Source organism: Dryobates pubescens, chromosome 13 (genome assembly GCF_014839835.1).
Source record: "Dryobates pubescens isolate bDryPub1 chromosome 13, bDryPub1.pri, whole genome shotgun sequence".
In the NCBI taxonomy this organism is placed as follows: Eukaryota; Metazoa; Chordata; class Aves; order Piciformes; family Picidae; genus Dryobates; species Dryobates pubescens.
Window position 1 is genome coordinate 10625664 of NC_071624.1, and position 23122 is coordinate 10648785.

Here is a 23122-nt window from a genome sequence, read left to right on the forward strand (position 1 = left end):
GGCACCGGGTGCCCGTCCTGGGGCTCCGCGCTCTCCGCCTTTGCACAGCGCAGTTGCCCTCTTGGAGGCGAAATGCCTGGCTGCATTACTAGGTAAGGTTTCTCGTCAGACAGCGGGGCTGGGTGAGGAGGGCCCCGTTGTTGCAGCCTCAAGCCCGCCATCGCCCTGTCCTTGTTTGAGCTGGAACAGAACAAATTCTCTGTTCAGTGATTGTGCTTTTCAGCTCGGTCTCTTGTAAGTGACTGCAGCAGCGTATATTTGTAGACAGTGTCTGCTTCTAAAAGTGATAAACGCTTGATGGCTGTAGTTACTACCAAGGATTGGTATGCAGAAAAGCTATAAACCCAAGGTCACTGCTAAACCTTGTGTACGATGTTGGAGTGCTGGAAGTGAAAGGTCGTAAGTAAAAAAAGTCACACCTGTGGGGAGGAGCAGTGGGGACAGCTGACCCAAACATGACCAATAAGATAAGATACTCTATTCCATCCAATTCCATTCCATGTACATCATACTTCATATAAAGGGTCAAGCCCTCTTCAATGGGCAGGGCCCAAGGAGGACTCTGTTACAGTATCACAGTATCACAGTATAGCTAAGGCTGGAAGAGACCCCAAGGATCATGAAGTCCAACCTGTCTCCACAGACCTCATGACTAGACCATGGCACCAAGTGCCACGTCCAGTCTCCTCTTGAACACCTCCAGGGATGGTGACTCCACCACCTCCCTGGGCAGCACATTCCAATGACTAATGACTCGCTCAGTGCAGAACTTTTTCCTCACTTTGAGTCTAAACCTCCCCTGGCACAGCTTGAGACTGTGTCCCCTTGTTCTGGTGCTGGTTGCCTGGGAGAAGAGACCAACCCCTTCCTGGCTACAACCACCTTTCAGGTAGTTGTAGAGGGCAATGAGGTCACCCCTGATCCTTCTCTTCTCCAGGCTAAGCAACCCCAGCTCCCTCAGCCTCTCCTCATAGGGCTGTGCTCAAGGCCTCTCCCCAGCCTTGTTGCCCTTCTCTGGACATGTTCAAGTGTCTCGATGTTCTTCTTAAACTGAGGGGCCCAGAACTGGACACAGTACTCAAGGTGTGGCCTAACCAATGCAGAGTACAGGGGCACAATGACCTCCCTGCTCCTGCTGGCCACACTATTCCTAATACAGGCCAGGATGCCATTGGCCAGCTTGGCCACCTGGGCACACTGCTGGCTGTTCCTCTACCTTCAATCCCAAACCCTGAGTTCCTGAATCCAGTTTGTTTTCCATACAGTCAGGGGCTTCCCCAGTGCCTGCCCACAGCATTGGTGGTGGCATCATCATCAGGGGATTTCACTATTGGTTTTGTACCAATCTTCATATCTTACACAATTTTCTTACATTTTTGTTGTTGCTGTTTTACCCTTTTTTTTCTAGCCCACAAGCTTCTCTCTTCCTTATTTCTTTTCCCTTACCCTTCTGAGAAGAGAAGAGAGGTTAATTGAGATCATTTGTCATGCATTTAGTGACTAGCCCAGCCTCAACCCATGACACACCCTTGTAGGTACATACACACAAGAGCATGTCTCTGACTATTGTAGGACCCCTCAGCAATGCACTGTTCTCAGTGTGCAACAGTTGAGTTGCCAACTGGATTACTGTAAGCCCTCTGAGTAAAGTGTTTGCACTGAGGCTTAGCTGCACCACAGTGTAAAACCGCAGTAATTGCTGAGATAACCCCTTGCCAAATGTGCATTGGAGGTGATGAGCAAATTGTGATGAAAAGGAAAACAAGCAAACAGGATGTCCCTGAGAAACAACTCATGCACTGAACATACCAGCAGAGGCAGAGCAGTGGAAAGAGGTTTCTGTTCCATTGCCCAGACTAAGGAAGATGTGAAAAATATTACAGAATAGTATGTATGTTCCACTTAAAAGCAGTTAAATGAAACTTGGAAAAAGTGATGCTGCTGTCATCAGACTGAGAACAGTCAGTGACAAGTTATTATAGGAGACAAAACCCAGATATCTCTCCAGAGATGCTTGTTGCTTCAGAAATCAAAGGTAGTTGTTTGCACAGTGGAAACTTCCTGTGACTGTTAGTGACAAATATATGCTGCTCACTGGTGCTGCACACATGAAGATATACTCCTTGACCTTGACACTTTCCATGTGTGAGTGCAGTACTAAAGCAGCATTTGGGGGAATAGGGTTCTATGCTGCTATTCTTAAAGCAATAAACCCAACAGTCATGCAGTACTTTATACAGTTAAAGTACTAATGCTATATAACTGCCACTGCAGTTATACTGGATAAATGCTGAACCAAGCCTAACAGACAGACAGGAAACCAAGAGCTGATGTTTGCATGTGTGGTGATTTATATGATCCCTGCAGCATTTCAGCCATTTTGAACACAGAAGTAAAATACTCCTTGCCTGGTTGTGCTGAGCAGCAGACAGCTGGTGTCCTGTTTGGATAATAAACACAACCCATGGATGTGGAACAATCAGGGTTTTGTCTGATTTCCACCTGTCGTGAGAGCAGGCAGCATCTGCCACCTTTACACTTAGCATATTTGTTTTGGAGAAACAGAACATTTGTTTATCAGTGTGACAGAGTCACCAGATGGAGCTGTACCCTGTGACATCACAGGAATCTGGTGTAATGTTTAAAAAAGAAAAAACAAACATCTTTTGACATCTCCATTATCAGTATTGGTAATCTGGTGATACCAGCTTCACTTTAGAAATGCAGCCTGACTTTCAGAATCTCAAGTTACATTATCATACCTGTGTCTCCAGGACTCCATTTCTGAACTTACACTACACATGGACAACACAGAGAAGAAAACAGAGTGGAATTCAGCCTCCAACACTGCAGTCATGAGCTCTTCCTGCTTGAAGGGAATGTCTCTCCCTAGGTGGAGGTGTCCTATGGCAATAACTGAGCCATTCCCTTCTAGACAGTAGAGAGCAGCAAGAGGAACACCCAGAAGCATGTTATTTGCCTTATTTTAACAGGGAGGAGATGCATGAAAAGTGTAAATGGAGAGAACAAAGCCTCATCAGCAGACTGTAGTACAGGACAGGACAGAGGCCAGAAAGCCTTAAGTCTCTCCTCCCATTCTTGCTTCTTTGTCCCAGAAAGATCTGCAGTTCTGAGGTGACGGGGCAAAGGCCTGAACAGTACTGAGGTGCAGGTGCGCAGGACAGAACCATGCCAGGGACTGCAGATGTGAGGAGTGAGCTGGGTACCGAGTGCTTAGGGTATCACAGGCGCCAGAGTATCTGTTTTAGCAAACAAGCACATGGTGTATGTGGGCAGTTAGTGAAATGTGGGAGCATTCCTACTGCAAGGAAAAGATTGTATGTAAGGTCGTGTGTATGGAATTATCTATTCCTGCCCAAGGGCATTTGCAACATAGTCCCTGGAGTCTTGGTTCGGTGCTCCCTGTCAAACTCTCAAACAAGTTGTCCTTTGGTCATGTTGTAAAGCCTGCTGAAAGCCAAGGGTGAGATAAGTCAGCTTTCAAATGGCAGCCTCAGTACAGCTCCTGAAGGACACTCAAGGACACGTGGACTGTAATACCCAATGAGCAGGACAAATCAATCTGGATTTTCCTCAGCATTTGCTGCCTGGGTTCTGAAGGGAGCCCAGGCTCTGTGATTACATTGTCTGCCCATCTGCTTCTTCCTTTACAAACCCTGGAAGTCACTGACCAATTTGAACCAACTATGAGCAAGATCTAGAGATCTCAAAGAATAAATACCACTCTTAAATTTTAATAAACAGAGTGCCAATAAAAAAGAGGAGGTGCTGCTGTGAAAAAAAACCAGGGAGACCCCAGCCTTTTCATGATTTTCTTAGCATCAGACAGCTAACCACTAAGTATGGGTGTACTGCTGACCCACCAACAGCTCCAAGGACTGCAAATACACAGGTAAAAAAAGGCTTCACCAGATTCCCTGTTCAAAACCCAAATTATTTTCCTTTCTGAATCCTGTGATTCTGACCAAAAGCTGGAGAAGATAACAACTCTGGAAAGTACCCAAACAAAACAGAATGTCAGTAGTCACACTGTTCTGTCTTGAAGCAGTAATTTTAAGCCTAACCTGTGTTGAACCCTGCCATGTGACATTTGGAAACATAATTCTGCTAGAAACCAGCCTGTGTCGGTTTGGCTGTTTCCAGAACAGGCTGTTTCTCTTAATTGCCCTGGAGTCACAGACGAATGCACCTCGTGAGCCAAACACCCTTCCGCTACCCTGCGACATCTCAGCACTTCACCAGCTCCCCATGCAGCCCATGACCTCACACCCTGTGGCACAACGATGCCCCAAGCCCCCGGCCGTGCTGCACCTGCCATCACCCGCAGCCTGGCTTTGCAGCACCCCCTGCCACTCCCCAGCTCATCCCCAGTGCCCAGATCAAGGTGGCAGGGAGGCCCTCACCTCTCCTATGAGGAAAGCCTGAGAGAATTGGGGTTCAGGTTGGAGAAAGCTCCAGGGAGCCCTTTCAGTAAAGGTTTCTATGAAAAGGATGGGGACAGATGTTTTACCAGGGTCTGTTGCCACAGGACAAGGGTAAATAGCAAGATTTACACTAGACAGAAGGAAGAAACTTTTTACAGTGGGGGTGGTGAAACATTGGCACAGGTTGCCCAGAAAGGTGGTAGGTTCCCCATTCCTGGAAACTCAGGCTCGGGCTATAAGCGACCTGGCTGAAGATGTCCCCGCGCAGTGCAGAGGGGCTGGCCTACGTAGCCTTTAAAGGTCCCTTCCACCCCAAAACATTCTAGAATTCTGTGCCTCAAGGGTGGGCCCCGCGGCACCCTGTCTGCCGCTGCAGCCGTGCAGGCACCGGGAGCGACGGTTCCAAACGCGACACGGGGAAACAGGGGAGAGGGCTAGCGCCGGGACGCCCCCCACCCACCCGCGCTGTACCTGCTCCTCCCATCCAGCAGAGGGCGGCGCGCCAGCTTCCGGGCGGGGGGATAGGAGAGGGGCGGCAGCGTTTCAGCGCAGGCGTCCGGGGAGTGGCTGCTGCGCATGAGCCCGGTGCGAGCGCAGGGGCGGTGGAACGCTGCGACGCGTGCGCAGCCGCATTTTGCGCATGCGTGCAGCCCGTGGGTCGGCTCGCTGAGGGGAGGCAGCGGTGGTCCTGCGGGGAGCTATGGGCGCCTTCGGGGCTGCGGCCCCGCCTTCGGGCTCCTCGGTCGCATCGGGAGCCCGCAACGGCAGCAGCGACAGCCTGGAGAAGATCGACATGTCCCTCGGTGAGGGGAGCGCCTCGGGCCCGCCGTTGTGGGGGAAAGGGTAGAGGGGCGCGGGCTGAACCAAGCGGTAGCGGGGGAGGGGCGGAAGGAACCAATGTGCTTTGCCGGGCCCCTGCGCGAGCGGAACCCATAGGGCCGTAGGGGACAGTGTGCGCCAAGTCGATCCAGGGTAGGAGGGCCGGAGCGCGGCGGCCCTGTGGGGCCGTCCTGATGCCGACGGGAGGCGAGGCCTGGCTGTGTCCCCGGGAGCAGCTGGACTCCTAGGGGCTTGGGCTGGGGATGTGCTGCCCTTGACTAGGGAGGACCCGAGTTTAGCGGGGAGGGTCCCCTTTGTTCATCTGGGTGTCCGGACAGGCCGAAGACCGGAGCGCTGCCTGCGTTTAGCATCAGTCAGTGCCTGGGCCTTTTGCTGTGTGGACCTTGGGGAGCGTCCCATGGCTTGTAATTGCAAGAGTAGAAGTGGTTTGGCTGCTGCACAGCCGGCCTTGCCTTTCCTCATACGAGATTTGGAAGCTGGTAATGGTAAGTCGCCTTTGTAACTTCTCTGCAGTACTTTCACCAGTCAGATCAAGCGTGATGCCGTCTCCACCACGTAGTTTCCTGTGACAATCTTATCTCTTTCCTATCTTCCTATTGGTTGTGTGTGTTGGGGAGTTGCACAGCCTCATTACAGATCTGCAGAGCTGTGTCTGAAGTGTATCTGACGACATCCACGCTCTCTCTCTCTATATATACGTATCTCTCAAAGGGGTGTCTCCAATCAGTTCTCTTTCTGGTCCTCTACATAGAGACCACTTACCAGCTGAGGACATATTTGGTACATTCCTTAAGTGCATCTTCCAGTTTAGTTTAAAAAAGAAAACAAAACAAACTGGTTTTGTACACTCCAAGACTGCTCTGTGATCCTACCAGAACATGATAGGTAGGTACTATCAGGAGACTTGCTTCAAAAAGCTTTATCATTATATGAACTAGGATGTTGACTGTAGACTTGGCCTTTGTAGACCACTTTGAAATAATAGAATTTATTCCTTTTTCCTTTCTGTAAATAATCCAGTGGTGGTCTTTGTTTTGGCAAAGGAGATAAGTTGTGAAATAGCATTTAGAGTTTGTCTGGATGTGGACTCTAGCTTTGCAGCATTCTTCTAAACCTATACATCTATTTTTGCTTTAGCACACTGAATCTTTGTTTCCAAGGTTACCAAGATTAATAGAGTTAATGATTCTGAGTGACTAGTTGTATTTTCATAGACTCTAATGTTTCTTGGCCAAATTAATCTTCTGGTTAGCCACTACTAGGTGTTCTGGAAGTTGACCAAAGCAGCTTGCTAAGAACTGTTGCGGTGTCATGGTGATGTATTGTTTAAGAAGCTGCTGAGAGTGGGAGTGTCCCTCAACTTGTTTAGGTGCAAGGGTAACTTGCATGAGTTCTCCACAGCTACTGTTCCCAGGTCAAAGCTGTGTGGTCTGATGTCGACAGAGATCCCACATCTCCAATCCCACATCTGTTGTGAGAGGTATAGATATATCTAAGTGACACAACATCATTTACGAAATCTTAAGATCTAGGTGTTAATGTTGAGTATTTTCTCATGTAGTAATAAAGATTACACTTATTTTTGTTACTAATGTGTTATGTGCAACTCACCTGAAGCTAAGCTTTCAGTTTGGTAAAGTTCCCAGATTATTTTGCTATTTTGTTCATTGGTTTGATCTCTGGTCTTAGGCAAGATAGGAGAATGCTTCAGTGTGTCTCAGCTAACCAAGTGCATAAAGTCCCAGATAACCTTCCTTTCTCCCAATAAAAGAATAGCTGAAACTTAAGCTCTTCAGCTACAATCTTGTAACCCTTTGTGCAGCAACAAGTAACTTGCAAAAAAATGGGATTTGAGATGGATCAGATGAACTGTGAAGCAAGGATCTGTGCTCTCTAAACCTGGTGGGTTTGTGCCACAGGCACGTAGGAGTGGAAGAAGCCATTACACGTAATTGCATGTTCTGCATTCAGATAATGCTCCTGGTTGAGTACTGCTGTTGGTAGTGATCATTTCTGCTATTTTAGAGCTGTGTACCATTTTGAAGTGGCCTTGGTTTCTTTTGTCATGTGACAAGGATCATTTGGGAACCCTTTCTCTAGGAATGATCCCTTTAGTAAAGAAGATTCTGTAGAAGTCAAACCCTGAGTGATCTGTGTCATAGCAAAATAAGCTTATTTAGCTTTACTTCAGCAGCATATAAAACACTGGATAACAATGTTGTGCTTTTTTTTAAAGTTTATTTTGTTGTTGCTTGTTTTCTCTGTTCTACCCTGTCCAAGTCCATTTGAACTCTCTTAAATGGATGTCCACATTTGTGGTAGCACCCTGTTGAAACATATGGTTTTTATCAGTTGTGCTTTCAAGATGTAGATGTCATAAACATAATCTGACATTCTCCCTTATGGTGTTTTTGTAAACAAGCTAACAGCCAAATGAAAGCCTGCCACATCTGTTGCTTTACTCTTACCTCCTGAGCCAGCTGCCACATCAGTGAAGGAAATCAAAATGGTGTGGGATGATTTGCACCTGACAGACCTGCTGTTCAATTTTCATCAGTTTATTACCTTACAGATATTCTTAAACCAATTAATAATTTGTTCAGCCTTGTTTCCCTGGGTCATAAATAAGGTGATTGCTTTGGATTGCAGGTAGCTGGGGAGAAGAGTCTTCCTTTTAAAATTTTTTCTATTATCTCAGCCTTGGTGAACCTATAGGCTGAGTTCTCAATGTGATTTTTCTTAGGTTAGGACAGAAGGACCAAGACTTGAAATTATGCTTTGTCTAGAATCTACAAAGTCTAGGAGTGAGATGGAATTACCTTTAATGGTATACACAGACTAATGGAAGCATTCCATTTAAAATTTAGTGCTGAGCTAAATGACATCTTTCAAGCCTCTTGGATTTTCTGGATTTATGCAACTGCTTCTCTTCTGCTAGGGCATTATATTATAAAGTGTTGTAAGACTTACAGGGATTGGGTGTTTTATGGCAATAATGTTTCTGGAATCTTAGCTTGTCTTTGGTAGCTTTGCAAGATTAACTGGTCTGTTTCCCAACACTTCAAGCTGCCAGGTTTTTTCCTTCAGAACAAGAATATATCTGCAGTGTGTGAAATTCTGTTTTCTTCTTACAGATGATATAATTAAACTGAACAAGAAAGAAGAGAGAAAACAGTATTCCCCCAAAATGAAAAGGGGACTTCAGCAGAATCGAACTCGACAGTTCAGGACACCAGGTGCCAAGTGGGGAATCCAGCAGCAGAAAGGTCTGTATGCCAAACATCATGTGGGTTGTGCCTTTTGTTTGTTTGTTCCTTTAGCTGAAATGCAGTTTTGATTAGACTTCATTTCTATGTGCTCCATGTATGCTTGGGTTTGTTTCTGGTGCAGTGTGTGAAAGTAATTGATGTGTTTGGCCAACAGGGAGCTTAGGTGCTGGAAGGACTCTGTCTCAAGAAAGGATTTGCTTACTTTCTGGTTTTCTTCAGTTTTGGAAATTGTGTGGATATTTTGTTCCTTCTCAGACACAGATGGAAGGAGTCCTCATGGCAAAGCCTGTGCAGTAGGAAGTGTGGGGGCCATGCCAGGGGGTCAGCGCTCTGAGCAAAAGAGGCAGCGTATTTATATTTCCTAGGCCGAGTTCTCCTAATAGGCCTTCCCAGAATAGCCATTACTACAGATTGTACTGCTGGCTCTGGTATGTATAGATAGGGCTGTGTCTGAGTTGGCTTTTCTTGTTAAGAGCTTGGGGTGCAAAAGAAGTACCATGTCAGCTTTCTTAAGGCAATGCTTTCACGATGGAACGCAGAAGGGGGGAAAACTATGTAGGCAGAGAGTGAAGAAAGAAATGCACAGCAGGTACTTTACTGTAGACCCCCTGAGTATCTCTTAGGTTTTTCTTGATGAATGGGAGTCACATTCTGAAATGGTTTCCAGGTTTTAGTCCAGTATATAACCAGCACTTCATGGAAGTATAGGCTGGTTTTGCTTACATTTGGTTTTGAAAAATACATTTTTAGCACTGGATGATCAAAATACAGGAAAATACTCTCTAAGCAGAAAGCTTCCCACCTCAATACAAGCTGAAGAGGTGTTTAAGTTTGTACAGGCAATTTCTTGTTTGGCAGCATTCATTTAAAACAAATACACGTGTTGTATTCACAGTGATCCCCATTTTGTCTTTGTCTTGGTTAATGTTTGTTGTAGTATCTTAGGCACAAATGTCTTTGGGGATCATGTTGCCCAGGGCTCAGATGAGTTTCTCCCTCTGTACCAGCATGACAGTGTTACTGGTACATCCTCAGTAAAATGGTGACAGTGCAGGGAAATACACCAGTCAGTTCAAGTGTGAGAATATTTGTGCAGGTGAAGAGTAAGTGAATTTAAGTAGTAGGTTATCAAACAGGTAGGATTCTGTTTATGACAGCAGTTGTTTATGATCTAAAGGGCACATAAGAAACAAGTATTAGAATTTAAAATTTTAGGAGGACCTTAAGCTGCAGGTAATTACACACTCTACATGGAATTGTTTTGGCAGTTCCTTCTCTCTCTTGGAACTTTCCCTCCTCGTGGTTCCACTTCTAGGAAAAGCAACCAGTTTTTTTGCAAAATTGCCAGTTTCCTGACATGTTGAAACATTCTGAATAGCTTTAACTGCTCCCTCCTATACAAGTCCACACAAACTTCTTTATGTTGGGTTTTTTTTTGGCATAAGGTATCATTAAATAGTTCTGAGAATTTTAGTTACTAGTAGCTTGTGACCAATATATTTATTGTTGCTTTATTGTCATTGAAGTTACTCTGGTAAGTGGCAGATCCTCTGTTGTATGTGGTCAGCTATGGAAACCACAGATGATCAACAGCATTCAATCCCTTGTGGGTTTAGAAGTGGCTGCCAAACTCTCTGTAAAGAAGCGAGGAGCTTGAGCTGGGATCTTTGTAGCTTTTGCAGGGAGAAACAGAGAGAAGAACTTTGTTCATTTAAATAAAAGTTGTCCTTGGTGATAAACAGAATGTCACTTCACAAAACCCTGTGCAGCCTGAGCTAGCTTTGAGGGTGTCCTTTATTTGTGCATGGGTTGGGCCAGAGGGCTTGTGAGGTCTCTTTCAGCCTAAGTAACTGCTTTTCTCAGCTTTTCTATTTGAAAAGAAGAGCATTTGCTAACCATACACAAAACATGGATATGTAGGAGTTTCTCCATGGCAGATTTATCTAAGCTGGGTTGTGATGGATGGCTTTCCTCATGTGATGGCTCCTGCCTCATGAAGACGCACAGGTTTATTATCAATGCTGTGAAGTTGGATACGTCAAAACCAGATGTGTCTGCTGCTGTAGAGCTCAGTCTTTAGTCTTAAGTTTATCTTTCAGCCTGAGATTCTAGAGGGAATGATTCTTGAGGGTAAAACAGAAGCATGGTGTATATTCATAGCACAAAGCTAAATGGCTCCAGACTGGGCTACCCAAACCCTTGTAACTGGAGATTTGAGATGTTTATACTACAGACCTCAGACTCCAAGCCTTTTATATTCAAAGGCTGCTTTCAGTTCTCAGTTACATCCAGACTGCCATGCAGACTTCTAATTGAAAACACTTCTAAATGTGATTCATATGCTGTTTAATACAGTTTTGTGGGACAGTTGCTAGGTTCCTTTTCCTTAAGTCATATCTTGGGAACCACTGATCTGAATAAGTAAGCTTTGAAGTTGCCTTTTTCATTTCTGTGAATTAGGTTGGTAATTTAAAGTTTGCTGAATGAGCAGGGAGCAGGTATTGTTTGGTTTGTTTTGCTTTTTTATTATTCAGCACTTGATGAAGTTCCATTTTGGACTAATTTGGTAGTCATGCTATGCCAGAATGACTCTGACGTTGTCCTAGTAGACATGTCAAATGACAAATTTTCAACAGAAATTAGTGCAATGAACTAGAGTAAAACCAATTTGTGGGAGAAGCTGATTATGTTCTAGTACTAGGACTTGGGCTAGACCTTCTAAAATAGCTGAATAGAATAGAATAAACCAGGTTGGAAGAGACCTTTGAGATCATTGCGTCCAACCCATCATCCAACACTAATCATCTAAACCATGGCACCAAGCACCCCATCCAGTGTCTTCCTGAACACCTCCAGTAATGGGGACTCCACCACCTCCCTGGGCAGCACATTCCAATGGCCAACCACTTTTTCTGTGAAGAACTTCTTCCTGACATCCAGCCTAAACCTCCCCTGGTGCAGCTTGAGACTGTGTCCTCTTGTTCTGGTGCTGGTTGCCTGGGAGAAGAGACCAACCCCCACCTGGCTACAACCTCCCTTCAGGTAGTTGTAGACAGCAATAAGGTCTGCCCTGAGCCTTCTCCTCTCCAGGCTAAGCAACTCCAGCTCCCTCAGCCTCTCCTCAGAGGGCTTGTGCTCCAAACCCCTCCCCAGATTTGTTGCCCTCTTGTTCTGCCTCTGGTGGTCATTGCATTGAATGACCAGATTGTCTTGAACTCTGATGATAGCTTCTACTCTAAGGCTTGAAGTGTGCAGCCAAATAACGTGTGTGGCCTGCATACCATCTCAAATCAATGAAAACTGTTGAACTCTTTGTGCTTGTTGCAGGTTATGGTAAAAATCGTTTGGGACGCAGAAAGAAGGTAGCAGGGAAGAAGCATCCTTATGGAGTTATAACTGGCTTGGCAGCCAAGAAAGCAGTGGGTTCACACAAAGGAATTAGCCCTCTGAACAGACAGCCACTGAGTGAGAAGGTAAGTGATGCAATTCTAGTGGTTCATGTAAGAACAGGTTAAAAAAGTGACACATGATGGTTTCAGAGCAATGCTACCAGAATAGAAAATGGAGACATCTGGTACAGCCTTTTATTAAATTGGGGATGTGTTATCTGTGTTCTCATTTGTTTCTAGGGGGGTGGCTAAGGACTAGGTTTGAAAGGTTTTTTAACACTTAATTGGGTTGTCAGTCATGAAAATTGAAGTACAGAAGTATATTCTGTGCAAGTATGGAGGTGGTTGCTGTGGTATTACAAAAAAAAGCGCAGTTACCAGGAGTTCTTGCCTTTCCATTTCTTCCTTACAAGCCAGTGATTCAGCTGACATGCAGGTGTTAAGCATGTGCCTGTTACAGAAATGGAAGTTTTTGCAAACCTCCTAACTCCCATCAGCAGCCCTCCTCTTCCACTCTCCTCCAGTGCATTGCTGTCTGCTCCATCTCATTTGGTATTGCAGAATGGGGATTGCTTTCTGATTTGTGAAGAGGAGTTATTTTAAAGGCCTGGAGCGTGCATTCTGTCAGTTTTAGGGAGGTGCAGCAATCAAAAAGTAAGTGCTAAACTCTGCTGGTTGGTTGGTTGGTTTTGTTTTCCTCATAACAAGGGGATATAGGAGTGTAGAAGGTGTTTTCAAATTATGCTAGGCTGTGAAAGGTAGGCAAAGCCAAATATATTCTACATGCAGTTTGTAAATGGAAATTGAAGGAGAAGTGTTAGTCTGTGTACAGTGTAGCTCTATGCTATAAATATTTGTTCTGTTTTAAGAATGCACAGAGGAATTACCCAGTTTTGAAAAAGAAAACAAACCTGCAGAGGCAATCTGAAATGCAGAGAAAACAAGCTCCAGCCCTCAGGAGGCCTGCCCCACTAAACAGAAGGTAAAATACCAGCTCTTGCTTTCTGAACTCTTCTTGACAGCTTTCCATAGTGAGTCTTGTTTGACAGGGCTGAGCCAGGATTAGACAGTAGCTACTGGCCACAGTAAAATGGTTGAGACCATTGTTTATGGAGTTCCTTTAATCTGGAAGCCAAGCATGAGATAAACATGGTCTTGATACAAAGCCAGATATTTATTACCTCGTAGAGCACTCAAGAAGTACCTTTGTCTGTGAACACCTGGTATTCTGCCTTCATTCAAAACAAAGGCAGCTTATGTGGAGGTGACCAACATGCTTTGAAGTGACCGCCCTGGTTTAGTGAACTTTCTAAACGAAGTACATTGTGGGAGCTGGCGCCATCTGCAGTCTCGTGGAAGCTATTGCATGTTCTGTATATGCTGAAATTAACTTGCTTGTTGTGAACGGCATCTTAACTAACCCACACAATGAAGATTTTCACTGTGTGACTCTGCTATGGAAACTGTAAGCAAAAATTCTTTATACATATCAGGACTGCTCCTTTTCGTCTAATCAGCAACATTTAAGTGCTGAAGGATACCGAGAAAAGTAAAAAACCAGAATTAATAACCCTGTGCCATGGGAGTGCTAGTCATCCATGTCCACTTAGGAGTAGTGTTTTGTTCCTAGTAGATGAGAAGCTCATTGTAACCAAAGTGATCAGCCTCAGAGGCAGCACTGCCAATGTCCTTAGGGATGTCTTGGGCACCTTTCTTTCCCAGATGTTGTCTGCAGAGCCTTTGATAACTATATTTTAATAAATATTACAGGAATAATGTGCCATCTGCTTTTGCCAGAATTGGAAACAAGCTAAATCAGCAGAAAGACACTCGTCAAGCAACTTTCCTGTTTAGAAGGGGCCTGAAGGTAAGAAAATGACAGCAAAGCTGTGCCACACGTTGTAAGCTAACCTGTAACACTGATATTAATGAATTGGTTTTGAATGTCTGATCTGAGTAGAAACTTCAGGTGGGCTGGGAAGTGGGCACAGGTTCTTCCAGGGAAATGTACTTGTCCTCTTCAGTTACTGTACCTTCCTCTTTCAGTGTGTCTGGGCTGTTCTGAGCAGCAGGGAGCTTGTCAGGGTGTTTGAGGGTAATTGCAAGCTAGCCAGTCTTCTGTGAAAAATAGATGTTGGAAAGTACTCTTCTATACTCAAAGCCAACTTCTGATTGCTGCGCAGTGCAGAAACAGGGTTCAGAATAAGATTATGGTTTGGTTTTTGTTCTTTGAGGTTTGTTTTCCTAGTAATTTTGGAGTTATTTCTTTTAGCTAATTATGGATTTATTTTTAATTTTTTTAGTTATTTTGAGTAAGATCAATAGTATAGAGAGTGTGCAGTGAATGGTAGTGGTGTTCTCAGTTTTCATTCATGCCTTCATTCTACATCTGCCGTCAGAGTGACTGTAGGTAGTTGCTGTCTTCCATCCACCTGGATTGCAGTTACAGACAGGAGGAAGAACAAGAAAGCCAAAGTCCTTTAAAACAGTGGTGGGACTTGGTGATGTTGAATATTATGTATGTTAGCAATGATCAGATTAGGTACTGGCCATTTTTTTTTCTTGCTGGCCTGGTAATATTTTTAGTCTGTCTCAGTAAAGAGCATGTTTGCTGACATAATCCTCTAAAATGTTTCCATCTCTTTATTGGTTAAGTTACTGAAATGGACAGGTTTTTTGTCCTTAAAATAATTTCTTTCCAATGTCTTAAAAATGTAATAGGATAGTTATCTTTGAAGTCAATCTGAAAGTACAATGCTATTTGTGCAGAGTGTACAAACAGCTTTAAACTTCTGGGTTTGAACTTCTCTATTTCCAGCTGCTACAACGGAAATTGAAACAGTATTCAAATCCACTGTCTGTGTTGGTGTCTTTTCAGGTGCAGGCCCAAGTGCAGTCAGCAGATGATCTTGATAACCAGACAGTAAAGAGAACTCGCCAGTAAGTATTTAATTTGGAATACTGCAGGCTAGTTACTCAGATGATTCTGGTTTTAGTATGGCTTCCTGACTATGCCTGTTGAATTGAGGCATGTTAACTGAGAGACAGTCATCTTCCCCCTATTCTCAGTTATGTCCTAAAGTATTTTTTGATTTAACCAAGAGAAGTTCATTTGCATAAGATGCTTGCAGGAATTAGGGGAAGGTAGTAACTTGAGAGGATCAGACTGATCTCTACCACTCATGAATACTGCATAGACTGGAAGAAAAATTCAAGTGCCGATGTTCTCCTGAGCTCTTGATGTGACTTCCATTTTGTCTGTGAGGCAGTTTGGAAATAAGCAAGGCAGGTCACAAGGTAGCTTGTTGGTAACACAACAAGCTGAGTAAGCAGAGTATGTGACAGACCCGTGTGCTGTCATCTCTGATACGCTGTGAGAACCATTTTGGCCCCATCTGTGGCAAGGAAACTGTTTTTAAAAGTAAACATTTGACTCCGTGCTGTAGTCCTGGAGCACCTTACCAACATGTGATCTAGTGCTCACCTGAGTAGGTTTAGATAATGTAAAAGACACCAGAATCAATAGCCAGGCTTCTTGTAGATTAACTGCATGTGCTCTTCTTACTGGCCAGTATTCTGAAAGGTTGTCCATTCTTTACTAGCCAGTGTCTTTTTGACAGACTTTTAGAGGTACCCTGACTTAAATGTCTGGAGTGCTTTTATGATTTGTGTGTTTTCAAACTAGATGGCGAACTTCCACCACAAGCGGAGGGATTCTGACCGTGTCCATTGATAACCCAGGAGCAATCATAACCCCCATGTGAGTTTTCAAAAAAAGTTCTGAAATGGTTTTTAATGTAGCTGAAATCACTGTTCTGAGGCATTTAGCCAAGATGCTTGCAGGTAATATTTCAAGTGCCCTCAAGGTCACAGCTTCTCCTGAAAACCTTTTAATCTGTCCCCTGAGTGTTTCTGAATTACGTCTGAATCATATTTACAGCTGGATTTCACAAGGTATATCCCTGTCAGGAGTTTGATATGGTTTAGAGAGCTGACTGGTGGACTGAAAGATTTTCCCGTTCTCTCTCTTCCAAATCAGACAATATTGCAGCTGTTTTCCTCACCTGTCTGAATGAAAGTGAATGAATGTTGAGGTGGTGATAGCTCCTCCCAGATTCCTAAAGAATACAGAATTAACCAGATTGGAAAAGACCTTTGAGATCATCCAGTTCAACCTATCACCCAACACCATCTAATCAACTAAACCATGGCACTAAGTGCCTCATCCAGTCTTACTTTAAACACTTCCAGTGATGGTGACTCCACCTCCCTGGGCAGCCCATTCCAATGGCAAATCACTCAGATACTGAGAGAGTTGTGCTTGAAGAGAGCATTGCTCTATTGGTCTTTGGGAGGTTGATAGTACAGTTGTTTCATGAGGTATTTTATTTTAAAAGTCTTTTGTGTAGCTTTTTCCATTAGTAGCATTTTATCTGTACCAATTTTTACATTTTGTATGTATAGAAGTAATTAACTGCAAATTATGCATTTGTCAGTAGGATTGAGAGGTAAGATTGCTTCCTGTTAGGACACGTTAACTGATAGCAGTAACCAACGCTACCCTTCTGTAGTTCTGCCTGACTTTTACCTTCTTGAGTTTGTGCCCTCTAGCTATTCATCCAGCATGATCAAATGGCTTGATTAAAAGTCCATACCTCTATCAGCATTAAGGATTTACTGCATAAACCATGTATTCACTGTGTCCTTTGTAACATTTGTTCTTTCACAGTTCCCAGAAATTGCGATTAACTCGTACTCCCGTGCCACCATTTCTGATGAAGAGGGACCAACCTGAAGAGAAGAAGATTCCCAAAGGAGTTCCATTGCAGTTTGATATTAATAGTGTTGGAAAACAGGTAAATGCATTTTCTTTCCTTAAGGTGGAGGTAATTTCAAACCACATGAAAGTCAGTGACCAACCACTTTCCTTCTATACTCACTAGTGACAGAAAGAGGGAACTAGTGACTACTACTTGTTTCTACTTCCAGTTCTTTCTCTAACTTGCTGTGTAACTTCAAGCAAGTAACTAGACTCACTGTTCCTGTTCCTCTAGTTCATGTCCTGTGTGCCCACATGCTTTAAATGGAATTTTAAATGTCTAAGATTTCTAAAAGCCTTCTGGTCTTCCTGCTGTGCTTGAATCAGCAACTGTGCGTAATGCAGAGATGAGCTTCTTTCGGTGGTGTAACCTACATGGAACCCTGGCAATTAAATCAATAAGGCAACTTTTGTTATGCATCTGGGGGAAAAAAGTCAAATGTGATGATGTAAAGGCTTGAAAGATGAGTAATTTTTCACAAGTTTGGAAGCAGGCAACGTGGTGCAGGAATTGAGGGAGTTCTTACAAGGTGAAAGAGTTAGCTGCTGTGCCAGCTGTAGAAAACTACATGGACTCACTGCATCAGTCTGGATTTGGTCCTTCTGTGAGTAAGCAGTATATCAAAAATAGTCTGCTACTATGTTGTGAAATTAACTGAACTTTTGGGCTCCAGTCTACTTCCTTGGCTGGATGGAGTAGAAAGCATTCTGCATTAACACAGTTAAAGTGCTGCTTCTGTTGAAGTTCTATGGGGAAATGAGCGTAACGAAAGTTCCCTTTTTCAGTCTGTTCTCAGTTAACGTGCAATATTTTGTGCAGATTACCAATCTTGACATTGTGTACCATGTGTTCTTACTGCATTCTGAGAAATGCTGGCTCATGATGTAGAGGCCAATCTGATTTTCAAATGGTGTGGGAAATTAGGAAATGTAGTTAGACCGCTGCCTTAAAAAAAATCCCAGGGAAGCAGTTAGGAAGTCAAGTGATGATACAGAGAGAAGAAAAAATTATCCTTGTCTCCATTATTTCATTTTAGTTAAATTAACCTGACATCTTTTACATCTGTGGTGAAACTACTTTCTTTTTCAGACAGGGATGACATTGAACGAACGTTTTGGGATCCTGAAGGAGCAAAGAACAGCGCTGGCCCAGAACAAAGGAAGCCGTTTTGTAACAGTGGGGTAGCCTGACAGATGGACTTGAGCACCATTCCTAACTACCTGAGAAACTGAGATACAAGTGGGCAGAGGAATACAACATCCATCACTGAAATTTTTCAAGACTTCTTGCTAAGATGGTGGCAAAGCTATCTGTCTTTGTTACTTTCACTTTGAATGGTAAAAGATGTTGCCCAGAGAGAGGGAATAGTGGGGAAAGTAATCTGCTGGACTGGCACCATCACCAGGTTGGAAAAGAATCTGTGGCCCAGCTGATGACAAATACTGAGTTTTGAGTCATCTGGCAACACAAACACAAATAGGAGTTTTAAAAGTTGGAGGTTCCTTGTTTAGGAGTGTTCAGTACCTGTTCTTTTCTTCTCTGTTATGGTAGAGGTTGTGTGTTTCATTACAAACCCCTTTCTAGGGTTTTTAGGGACCGCCTACAAACTTTCCTTTGGACTGCAGTTGGCACAGAGCCTCAGTCCACGGGTACATTGGTAATCACGTAGTGGCATTTTTCATGGGAGCATTGGTTGTAACTTCTTCGTGCTTTTGAAGGTCCATTTTATTTTTTTTTTCCTCTCTCAAAAACTTAAGTGTTTTGCATCCTTGCTTTCTCAAATAAAGCTGTTAGCTGAGACCCCCAAATACATAATTGGGATGGGAGACTATTCTACTCTTATCCTTAAAAGTGGTCCAGATCATATTGGGAGGACAGCTGCACAGGCAGTATGAGAGTCATTTATGTTGCAGATATCTCAAGTTCATCTTCCTCCTCTGTAAATGGAGTATGTCACTGCTGATTTTTCATAGACTTTTATCATCTTTCTTGAATTTTTTTCACAAACTTAATGCAATAACTTAACATTTTTGAATAGTTTCATAGGAATAAATACAACAGTTCACAAGGAAGTCACTGGCATGGTAGAGTCCCTTACCCTCCCAGACACAGGATCTTCATCTTGCATACTTTGCCCCACAGAGTTTCCTCTGGATCTCAACAACAGCCAGAGGCAAGCAATCTAATGACACTTGTTTGTGTATACCAAAGAGAGGTAAAATGTGATGCTAGTCAGCAGTGGTTAAACATCTTGGCATTGGCTGAAACTGGTGACCATTGCTAGAGGAAAGGCCTTAGTTTGCCAGCATAAAGCATTAAGCAGGAGCATATAGTCACTTATTTTTGTGCATTGGAATCTGCAGGTTGGTAATAACTGGGGCATCCTTAATCTGGATTTATAGGCTTGCTGAAACTGAGGCACCTGTTCAGAATTGCTTCCAGACCAGGAATTGGAACTTGCACTGTTCTTTAGCAATGAAATTTATGTACAGTCAGGTAAAAGAATGATTGCCTTGCTGCATCCAGAAACGTTTATGGTATTTGAAGTGGATTTACTTCCTTTTATTGTTCTTGAAGAATTTACATTTGACTTGTTACAGAGATGGTTTCCTTCCATTTTTATCTTAAATTCCAAGTTAACTAGCATTTACATGGGAACTTCAACTTTGAAGAGCATTGGACAGTAGAAGGGCTTTTGTTTGTATAGCAGTTTTAAACTATAGTACTTAAACCATTATTTTTAATGTTGAAAAATATACCTTAGCAGAAGCAATCTGACCATAATGATGTTAAGGTGGTTTGTTTTCTTAATTACTAGGAGAAATTTTTTTGGGGGGAAAAAGATGTCCCACTGTTAGGATTTGAGTAGGTAGTGTTGTCAGTCATCCTGTTTCAGTGTATACATTTTCCATGTGCCAGGATGCAACAAAAAGAAAAAGAAAAACAAAAAAAATTTCTTTTGCATCAACATAGATGCAAAACATTGATGCAATGCATCAAAAAAATGCTAGTTTGTATTTAATGAGAAGATGCTTTACACTGTACCTTTTGGTATTTTTTGGAGAAGTTAGTACATTTGATCTATTCTGAAGCTGTTAATTTTTTTTTTTTTAATAAAAAGTTAAAGGTTTCATAGTGTCTTGTTCATGTGATAACCACCTGGGCAGGATTTTGGTTGTGTGGTTATTTTCTTTATACCCTTTAAGAGGTTCTTAATGATTAAATTATTAAATGTTCTGAATAATATATCAACAAGCAGACTAAAGAGGGTTTGTATTCTTTGCTTGTCTTACTGTCCTGAAAATGAAGCACCCCTTCAAGCAGCACTGTATAAGGTCACTTGCATTTAAATGTGTTAGCCATTAATTTCTGTAACACTGTCTAATTTAGTGGTTTGTGTGATTATAGTACCAGATCCCTTGCTGTGAGCCCAAGCAATGGTTTTCTTGTGGCTGTGACGTGTGTTGCTAGTGAGAAGCCGCTGCAAGCTAAACCTTGTGTTACAGGATTGGCTTGAAAGCCCTGATAAATGATTGTGGTTGTGTTTTCCTGTGTGGTGCTGGCAGGAGGCACTGTTAATTGGTGGTGCAGGAAAAAAACAGAGTGTAAATCTATTTGATAAGGTGTTCAGTATGGGGAGTATTGTGGCACCTGCAGCCTTAGTTCTTTGCTACTAGCTCATGGCTGTAGGGTGGCCAGCTTCAGGCAGTGCTCGGACACGCCGCAGCTCTAGCAGCAGCAGTGGATCGGTGCAAGACTGGAGTTTATGCGGACGTTGTAAAGAGTGCGACCTTTTAGGGACTGATGGAGGAAGAAAGTGAGGAGGATCTGCTGCTTTCCCAGTTCTGTGCGTGGTCTCCGTCGTTTGTTGCTGGAGCGGGTCTGACATGCACACAGCAACACTGAGCAGCCAGTCCAGCATCCCACTCTAGCGAGTGAACTACAGTTTCTCTGCATTTCAGACGGTGTACAGGCATTAATGGCCATGTTCATGGGAGGCGGGCGCCCTTGCACGCCGGATTAGCCCAGGCAGGTGTTGAAATGAGACTCAAAAGTAGGATGTTTCGGGGCGCTCTGTGCCCGCAGGAGGGCGGAAGCGCATGCGCAGTGCGCGGCCTGTCAAGGCTAGCGCAGGCGCGCTCCCTGCCAGCCCCGGGCTTCCCTGCGCCTGCGCGGTGGTGCCTAAGCCGGACGAGCGGCAGCGGCGGGCTGCTGCGGAGGGGGGGAAATGGCGGCCGCGGTGCTAGGGGCGCCGGAGGGCGGCTCTGCTGTGATGCCGGCGGGGAATGCAGCGGCTTGTCCTCCACCACCCGGTCCGTCAGGCCCGGGTTCGTGGAGCCGTTCCTTAGACCGAGCCTTAGAAGAAGCGGCGGCCAGCGGAACCCTCAGTTTGAGCGGCAGGAAGCTTCGCGACTACCCGCGGGCCAGCGCCGCCAACCACGACCTCAGCGACACCACCCAGGCCGGTGAGGGTCGCGGCGTTGAGCGGGGGTTGCGCGAGACAGCGGGGAAGGGGAGTCGGGGAAACGCCTTGCCCTGCCCTCACCACCGCCTCGAGGCTGGGGCTGGCTGCTGTGACGGGGTCTGGCAGCTCCCCATCAGAGACGGCCTGGGGGGGCTGCCTGTCCTCCCCCTCCCGGGGGTGCTGGAAGCGGCGGTAGGAGGGGAGGACAGCAGGACCCCTGCTAAGTGATCGATTTGCTGTCTCTTCAGCAAATTGAAGCTGGGTGCGCGAAGTGGAGGAAATTCCTCAGTGCATGTTTGGGAGGTCCCCTGTATTACTATCGAGGAGTGTTTGTGTGGGTGTAGAGGGGGATTTCTCTTCACCAGAGGCGATGCTTGGCCTGTTTCTTCGCTTGGGCCGTTTCTGCTTGGAGCTTTCGCCTCCTCCCTTCGCTCTCCGCCCTTCCTCTCCGCGGCTGCGAGGCAGGATGGAGGAGCTGCTGCAGGGTACTCCTCCTTCCTCTGCCCGTCCTGAGTCTGGCCGATTAGATCTTTTGATTTGTAGGTTTGTTTTGTTTCTTCGTCGTATCCACTGTAGAGATGTGTCCCTTCTTGGAGGCTGTTTTAAAAAGAGTTATGAGGCTTTTCTCGGTACTGCTGCTCAATGATGTGGTTTTTAGCCAGGCTTGTTCTTGTTCTGGTGTGAGTGTGTATGCATGCACCCTCACCGCCTCTCATCTTGTGCTGTCGACAGAGGAAACCATCTTTCCACAAAGGGCTGTCAGGTGTGCACACGCTGAAACCAACTTAGTGATTGTGCTTATTATGCTTTTATTACTGTAATTTCTGGCAGCCTGTCAGAAGAGGCTGCCTGTCAGCAAGATAGGAAAGGTACTGTGAACAGAACTATGTCTCTTGTCTTTACCGCCCCCCCCCCCCCCCCCCCCCCCGTATTCCGTGGATAAAAACCTTAAGAATTTTTAAGAAACACTTCACAAGGAATAGGAATCAGTAGGGCTGTTTTTTTCCCTCTGCCCCTCAAATACATCTTCACGGGAGTAGACTGAAAATGTATGCTTGTCCTGTAAGCACTTCAGTCATAAGCAAAAACACTGCTGTGAAGCATGTTTACAGATTACTGTATTGACTGGATGAGACGTGGGAAATGATGAGAGCCTGTACAGGATGTGGAAGCTTTCTTAATGTATTATATAGAGCAAATTTAGGTAATGTTTGTTTTGACTGTCTAGTTGTGTAGGTCAAGTAAAAGTAATTTTTAAAAGGTGCCAGCATGCCCTTTGTTTGGAGCTTTGATTACTTCCTGTGCAGTCATTTAGATTTTTCTAGTGTTCTGTGTTCAACTGTAGCTTAGAAATGAACTCCAAATATCACTTTAAAAAAAGTGACCCTGTTTGTTAGTAAGTGTGTTGATACACTCTTAGTTAAATGATTCCAAATGGAACCTTCTTTAAAATTGTCTAACCTTATGCTGTCCTGTGACGTTCTACTTACTCAGAAATCTGTCACTAGTACACAAAAACACTAAGCAAAGCTTGAGACAAATGTGCTTTGTCTCAAACACCTCCATAAATAGAAAACACTTCTCATTAGGGTATGATTTTCTTGTTTGTTTGTTCAAATTCAGTTGCACAATGAATGTGTGGTGGGCTAATCTGAAAGCAAATGCAGCATACACATTTGTGAGGGATTTGGGCTTTTTGTTTATGATACTATTCATATACTGTACTCTTAAACAATTTGTGGGAATTCTTGTTTCCGCCAAGGTTCCCATCTATTGTGATGAATATTTGCATTGTAGTTGTTCAAGAAGCATTAAATGCTAATAGGTGGCAGTGCATGCCATACACTTTTGTGCATTTATCATCACAATGAACCTCAGGGGGAAAAAAAAAAGA

General features: G+C 44.2%; 2 protein-coding genes across 14 annotated transcripts in view; both read left to right on the top strand.

Moving 5' to 3' along the window:
* The first annotated feature begins 5093 nt into the window (after window positions 1-5093).
* On the top strand, window positions 5094-18489 carry FYTTD1 (forty-two-three domain containing 1). The gene is made up of 9 exons (XM_054166773.1): window positions 5094-5248; window positions 8420-8551; window positions 11882-12027; window positions 12813-12925; window positions 13714-13810; window positions 14822-14883; window positions 15629-15703; window positions 16673-16799; window positions 17853-18489. The coding sequence occupies exons 1-9, from the start codon at window positions 5146-5148 to the stop codon at window positions 17946-17948; spliced, it is 951 nt and encodes a 316-aa protein (XP_054022748.1). The 5' UTR covers window positions 5094-5145; the 3' UTR covers window positions 17949-18489.
* Window positions 18490-20951: 2462 nt separating this feature from the next.
* The window catches only part of LRCH3 (leucine rich repeats and calponin homology domain containing 3), a 67590-nt gene continuing 65419 nt past the window's right edge, over window positions 20952-23122 (top strand). For all 13 annotated transcript variants that reach the window (XR_008462538.1, XM_054167048.1, XM_054167053.1 and 10 more), the window contains exon 1: window positions 20952-21229. Coding sequence is in view for 12 of the 13 variants with exons in the window: in XM_054167048.1 (XP_054023023.1) it covers window positions 20992-21229 (238 nt within the window). In the remaining variant the exon portion in view is untranslated. The remainder of the gene's footprint in view (window positions 21230-23122) is intronic.